This window comes from Buceros rhinoceros, unplaced genomic scaffold, assembly GCF_000710305.1.
Source record: "Buceros rhinoceros silvestris isolate BGI_N320 unplaced genomic scaffold, ASM71030v1 scaffold10514, whole genome shotgun sequence".
NCBI lineage: Eukaryota > Metazoa > Chordata > Aves > Bucerotiformes > Bucerotidae > Buceros > Buceros rhinoceros.
Window position 1 is genome coordinate 22,364 of NW_010408795.1, and position 7,570 is coordinate 29,933.

Here is a 7,570-nt window from a genome sequence, read left to right on the forward strand (position 1 = left end):
GAAGAGCGTTGCCTGCTAGAGAAAGAAGTACTTATTCCTAGACATTCTTGCGAAGTATTTATCCAGTGCCTGCATCATACTCGAATATGGGTGGTTGGATAGGATGAAGAGGTCTCCTCCCAGCAGAATAGTTTACTATCATACAGCTCTTTTTTATTACCTTAAAATTAGCTTGTGAGCAGCATGAGTTATCTCACACCTGCCAAACTTGTCTAGAAGAAAGCAAATGGCTGGATTAAATAAACACCTGAATGTGGCGTCAGAGGATGAAGTTCCCAGCCTGATGCATTACATCATTACAGATTATTACATGATTTTAAAAAGCAGACTTCCAACTGTATGATTTCTGATTTAATTACTAGCTGGGAGATGAAAACATAGCCTTCATCACTGTCCTCTGGTAGGCTGAGACTTTTGAGAAGTTAGTGTTTTCATTTAATCTCATTTTTGCAAATCTGCCCTGTTCTTCTGCTGAGCTTGGTTACATGATACCCAGGCTCAATTCAGGAGCGTAACAGGTGCTATGTCCTTGTCAGAAGCTTTACAAACTAAACACGATTGCACTTTTTCTGGATGCTGTTCCTGCAAGGTGCCAAGCAGCCCCTTCTTGGGGGGATGCGAACGGAGGGATGCGGAGGGCATTTTCTCCCCTGCGGGATGAGGTGTTTAGTGGAGGAATGGGATTTTTCAAGAGTTTCATCTTGCTGGGTTGACATTCCCAGCACAGAGAGTTCATTGCACCCCTTCCATTCAAGTTAGCAGCAAATGGGCAGCTGCGTCCCTTTGCACTGTTTGGAAAATCTTCAGTGTGAGTCACTTTGGTCCTGACTCCTCTGTGAAATGTGACCTTACTCTTTCTGCACCAGAGCAGAAACGGCAGTCAGTGCCTCCTGCTCAGTATGGTGTGCGAACGCACAGCTACGCTGAACTTGCGAAAAGACCCTGAAGGTCCCTCAGACCCGTTAAAATACAAAAAGAACCTTTTCTATTTGCTTTGACCATCTGAGAAAACCATGTCAGAAATAAAAAAGGATGGTCAACCCAGATTTGATCTCCTTAGATGTTGAACACCTTCTACTGCCACTGAAGAAAAGAGGAAACAAAGCATTCAACACCTGCAGCACCACCTGTTGAAGACCATGTCCTAAGGAATTTACAATAACCAGGAAGACAATATAATAATATATGACAAATTATGCAACCCAAAGCATACAGCTTAAACACACTTCCCCTGTTGGAATTAGGCAAAGGAAAAAAAAAAAAAACCAGCAGATAAAATCATTTACTTTTATCAGTAAAAATTAAGTTACAGACACCCTTGTCCTCAGGGCAAAATAAACTTAAAAAATATCTTCAAACAGTGAAAAAATACAAGAAAATTTTATTTAAAAATATATGTACTCCTTACTCCAAATTTGTTTGTACAGAAAGGATTTGTCTGAAAAAGCAAAAAATAATGACAAACTAAATGCATATTTGGAGTATGCACTTCCTACAGCCTATTTGGTAGAAGCCTTATTTCTGTAAGAGTGAGTGAGAGGAAGTTAGTTATTCGGCTTTCATTTGTTCCCTGACATCAGAAGGCAACGTTTCAAACAAGGTGTCCTCTACAATGAAACCAGTCCGCTTCAGAGCTCGACATTCTCCGAGCTCAGGTGGGAGGATTTCAAAGTGATTGCCTTTAATATCCAAGTTGGAGAGGAACACCAAATTACCAATTTTAGGTGAAAGGACTGACAAGTTATTTTTCCCAATTTTCAGAGTCTTCAGTTTTTTGCAAAAGTAGAGCTCATCTGGCACGCTCTCCACTTTGTTGCAAGTAATGGAAAAGTATTGTAAACTCTGCAGAACTCCTATTTCAGGTGGGATAAAGCGAATGTCATTGTAAGACAAATCCAAGTATCTGATTTTGTTGCATAGGAACAGGTGGGATGGAAGAACCTCTATTTTGTTATGGCTGAAGGAAAGCCGCTCAAGACTAGTGAGTTTCTTTATATGCTCTGGGATGTAGGTTATGCTGTTGTACCACAGCTTTAGGATTGTCAGTTTTCGCAGATGTTGGAAACTTACTATTTCTTCAATGGATTTGAGATTGTTTTCCTTTAGATCCAATTCCTGAAGACTGAGAAGGCTGAAGACTGCGTGAGGTATGCGCTCTAAATCACAATGAACCAATTCCAGCTGTGTCAGGTTGACCATCTTCTTTAGGTTGTTCAGCATTACTAACTTAGTTCCATCATTATGGATGCACAATTTTTGCAGGTGACTTGAAACATCGACTGCAGATTGTGGGATTTTGGACAAATTACTTTTTATGTAAAGAACTTTAAGGCTTTTAAGCTCCCGAAAAGACTCCAGTGTAATGTTTTTGGAAATATCATGACTTAGGGAGCCAATTAAATAGAGCTCTTCCAAATTTCTGAGTCCGTACATCCAGTGTGGAAGTTCTCTGATGTCATCAAACTTGACGCTCAAGATCTTGAGATTCTCCTTCAGAAACGCTAAGGCGGCACTGTGGATCTTCACAGAGCACTGGTGCAATGAGAGCTCCTGGAGATTGTCCAACTGTGCAATGGTTGCTGGTATCATTACGTTATTAATTATTTCAAGTTTTAATGACTGCAGCTCAGTAATTTCAAAAACTGTATCTGGTAGTCCAGAGAGCATGAAAAGCTGTAGCTCCAAATGGCTATGGGAGTTTGTCTGCAGCCTCTGTCGCAGTTTATCTGCGGTCCACTCATTGTTTAGGTTCAGCTGTTTCAGCTTATTTTCACTGACTTCAGACAGGAAGACAGCAAACCGCTTAGAATAGAGAGGATCATACTGATCGATCATATGAAGCATGAAAGCAAAGTCATTCTTGACATCTGGGATATCATCAATTCCAGTCTCTTGACGAACGTATTCAAAAGAATATTCTTTCAGTGAACGGTAGAACAACCAGTATAGTGTATAAAGGCATGTGAGGCCATAGATACTTACAAAGCACAGGTAGCAGTAAGACAGTTTAGAGAACAGATGTGCCATCGTGTGATTACAGCAAAAATTCTTATATCCTGTCATGTCTTCAATATCAACGTTACAGACTACTGTAAAATTAACTTCTGAGACAAGTGCTGTGTTGTAAGCAATAATAATAAGGAATTTTATTACCTTCAGTACAGTTTGGCGAACGTACATGACATAGAGTATATCACCTTCCTCAACATGCAGTCTAAATTTCTTCACCTTCTCAAACAGTGCTTTGGCCTGTTCACCTTCTTTCTTATCTAATGCCCCAGGGGTTCCCTTATCCACAACTAACTTCTCAGGGATTGATTTTAAAGACTGTGTCTTGACCAAAGTGCCTTCAGTGCTTGGCTGGATAGTATTAGACTTGTTTATGTTGTTCTTCCTGTTATCTTTCTCTTCAGAATCTTCTCCTGACACTTCGGATAAGGCTCTTGTTGTCCAGGGAGAATCAAAACATTTCCCAAGTATTGAAATGAAGTGTTCAATTTTGGAGCTCGATCCAGGGAACTTGAACCAGAAGTTACTACACAGCATAAAGACCAGTGTGTGTATGAGGACAAGGTAAGGGAAATACTTGGCATACCAGTGCAGAGCACGCTCATAGCACACCTGATTTATAAAGCTGTACTGCTGAAGGTCCAAATCAGTCTTCAGTCCTTTCATTTCAATTGTAGCTGGAGGGGTGGATGGCTTGGGCGGAGGAAGGGGGGTTGTATCTGGAATTGTGTTAAACACATTTGAACTGTTAGATTGGTTCTGGCAAGGCTGCACACGCTTTGGAAGGCATATTATCTTGTCTTGCATGACCTGAAACACACAAAAAAATATCTTTTAAACTGATGCACAATGGTGGCAGTACCAAAGGGTAGCTGTCCTTGGAGTTCCTCCAGCTGCCAGGCATTCCTCCCCACAGGCTGGGCTACTATTATTATTCCCAACAAGACACTTCTTCTATACCCCAAAAACTAGGTCAACCCTTTTCATCTATGGTTAGCTTTCTAGAATTTGAATAAGATGGCACTGAGATAATCCAGAAAAAGGAAAAGTGTGGGTAATGCCTCCAGAAAAGAGCAGGGATCTCCTCCATTGCTCTTCCCAGAGACAGACTGCTCCTACCAGGCATATTCACCCTGGCTACACAACATTCAGAGATAGCTTAAGCTTGAAAGCAGCATAACTGCATTCTCGTGGCTGTACACTCACACTGTGATGTCCTACCAGACCAAAAATGATTGACAAAGAGCTAATGTGGGCATAAGTATGCTGGGACATTATTAATCTTCAGTCTTAATAAAGGCAGATAGGGATAATACAAAACTGATGGCATTTGCGTGCATGGGCATAGTTTTTTTCAGCGTCTCATACATATGCTTAGAGTCCTCATACCACACACCTGGGGGCAACCAAAGCAGCTCTATCCTTCTGTTCTTGAGTCTGTCTATAATGCAAAAAAAGCAACTTTCTTAATTTGGGCTGGCCATGCATGTTGACAAATGAGGTCAGAGTGCCTTTAGGGACCAATCATCTTTGGTTTAACTTGAGGTTACAAATGAAGTTCAGTGCAAGAATCCCTGTAGGTCTGAATTTAAAATGCTAACCCACATGATAAACCAGGGAACTCTGTTATTTAGCCTGAAGGACTGACTGAGATTAGCTCAAACTAAGAACGTGTGCATAGTGCAGATGTATTCTTTACCACCAAGGTTGTTGAAAGCACTAAATATAGCGTATGCAACAGGAGCTACCAGGATCAGAGCCTCCTTGATGATCCACTCTGGTGCAGGGGGATGCCGGGATGAGACCACACATATTTTGAAAAATATCAGTGCCATAACTGTTGACATGTCAAAACCTCCTGCACTTAATCTTTGTCTGCAAATGCTATTCTGATATATGCCCTTACTTACACTCTGGATTCGTGCCTCTGGTAATAAGTTGGAATAAAAAAAAGAAACTGCCTGTTATATGCAGTGTTTCCACACATTATTTTGCAGTGTGCTTCATCTGATCAAGCAGGTGAACTTAAAAATAACAGGTGTTCTACTTTGTGTGCTTAAGCAACCACCTAGCTACTAATGAAAAATTTAGTTCTTTTATATAAAGAGATTTTGAAACATGGATGTATCTTTTCAACTGAAATTACTTGGAAATGCAGAATACTGGCAAAACTACGGTTGATTTCATGTGAAATTTGGAACACCACTGTATGTCAAAATTTGGGCCACATAAGTGAGCAAATTCTCCCGAAATAAGAGTTCTGTCAGGGTGTCCCTTTAGCTCAATTTCCGAGTCACACCAAGGATCGTGACATTCATGTTTGAACTAGTACTACAACTTTCTATTTTTGTGGATTCTATCCCAAACATTACTTTCCAGCTCTTTGCAGATTTTGGCTCTTTAGCAAAATGTTAAGTAAGAGTGAGTGACAGCAACGTAATTTGTTTATGAGTAACCATCCTCAGAGATGTTTTGGAATGGAAGAGGCGTAATATTAGTTGTGGGTGGTGTTAATAAAATAAGCACATTCATTTCAAACCTCTTTGAAGCATAATGACAGAAAGAATATTAATATTCGCCAAATAAAGAAAAACAGAAATTACAAACTTGTATTTTTCAAACTTTTAAACAGAAAAACGGTAACAATTAAGAACTTAAGCTGATCATCTGTTTTGTTACGCCAAATTGTGGTGCGAACAGGCATCCCGGCACAAGCCAAACCAGCAGCTCTTATCTTAGCTGGCACCATTCCATTGATCAGGGCAACTCTGCTGATTTACAGCTGCTAAAAGTCTGGGTTATTTGTGTTGCTACCTAAACAACTTTAATCCTGGGACCAGCAAGTTTTTGCTTAGTTCACAGTGAACCCAAGAGATAAAACAAGACATTGCACCATCCTTCCAAGACCTTCCTCATTCGTGGTGTTCTTTCAGCACCCCCAAGAGCACCCGACTCGCTTCTATCCCACTTGATTTACCTGTAACGTGCACCCAAACACACCGATCATCAGCATGGCAACGGAGAGATAGTCCGTGAACACATCCCACCAGGGCTTCAGCACCCTGAACGCTGGCTGCTGCTCCGAGAACTGTCGAAACTCGGTCACGGGAATCATCGTCCTGCAAAAGAGCAAGGCCAGCACTCAGCCTCCTGAAGCCCATATCCCTCCATCTGTAAGACCAAGCGCTTCTGTGAGGTTTGAAAAAACCTGGTCTGGAAATGAAAATTCCAGGACATGGCATAAAAGTTTCCAGCTACCACCCAAGCTGTCCCTCTGACACTCTGCTTCAGAAGAGGAATGCTTGTGCTGCCCCCCTGCAACTCCTGGGAGGAAGAAAAAGCAAGACGGGGGTCCTGTCCTCAAAGGTAGGCAAACCCCTCTCTACATTGACTCCAGCTGTATCTGATGGGTCGACAGGCCTTCTGAATCCCTGAAAACTAGCCTGTTCTGTAGACGGAGACATTCAGCTTTACACAGGTTAGCCCTGATCTCAGATGCCTGGCTAAAGTGCTTGTCCTGCACTCAAATTTCACAGGACCTTTTAGCTACCGTTTCATTTACTTCCATTTCATTCACAGTGCTTTCACAGATGTTTTGGAATATTTGTAGGCACACTCGCTGCAATTTTAAACCTACTATGTTTTGAGTGTAAGTAGCTAAAGTGCTTTAGCTAAGTAAAACCACAGGGAGATCAAGGGCCTCATCTTCACCTCAGATGTCTAAGCTTACACAATCACTTCCTCTGAAAAATCAGTTAACACATGAACATGTACAGGCAAAGCAACTGCTTTTAATGCCTACAGCATATTGTGTAACTGGATCCTTGAGATCAAAGCAGTACTGAAACTCCCCAGTAAGTTAAGATGGAAAGACAAATTTGCATGGGAATGTAACAAAAATACTCCCAAGAGCAATTTGCAAAACTTGTCCTTCAACTACCATCGTAAACGCTCACCACAATCACTTCACATCACAGTAATATTGGCAGAGTCTGTAATCCTGACACAGCTGCGCACTGGGAGCTGTTAGTGTGGGTTTGGTGCCATCCAGCTGTGCCCAGGTTTAGCGATAAGCACACCCTTGCTGACACGCTGCCCAGGTACTTCAGGGATTTAGTTCATTCAGGGGATCTGGCAGGGACGGATTCAGGTCCTAACAGCTGCAATTCATCGCAAGCATACAGCCATCCCAAGAATTTATAACCGACTCCCACTACACTGGCCATACTTTCATGGAAAGATGCTCACTTTGATGCCTTCTCAGGGACTGCTGTGCCTCTGCTTGCCTAGCTGATCCTCAGGAGACACCACAGTCCCCAAAGGCACAAGGTGACGCCTGTAAATGACCTTGGGTTAGTAGTTAGGTTGGGGCTTTGCAGCTTTCTAGGTAAATGGCACAAAAACTTATTAACCCTTGTTTCCTCTTGTCCCCCCTCCTCTTGCAAGCCTTCCGCATTTTTCTGAGCACTCCTTGGCCAGGCAGGAGAACCTCTCTCTCAGCCTCTGGTCCTTTTACAAGCTGTCCCCAGGACGCACGCTACAATGCCAGATGAAATTGCAC

At 42.0% G+C, this 7,570-nt stretch overlaps 1 protein-coding gene across 1 annotated transcript; it reads right to left on the reverse strand.

Annotated features, from left to right (window-relative positions):
- Positions 1-1,364: 1,364 nt before the first annotated feature.
- Positions 1,365-6,124, reverse strand: LRRC8C (leucine rich repeat containing 8 family, member C). Its single transcript, XM_010134984.1, has 2 exons — positions 5,987-6,124; positions 1,365-3,819 (listed from the first exon to the last, which is right to left on the reverse strand). Exons 1-2 carry the CDS (start codon positions 6,122-6,124, stop codon positions 1,549-1,551), a joined length of 2,409 nt encoding a protein of 802 aa, XP_010133286.1. The 3' UTR covers positions 1,365-1,548.
- Positions 6,125-7,570: the final 1,446 nt, after the last annotated feature.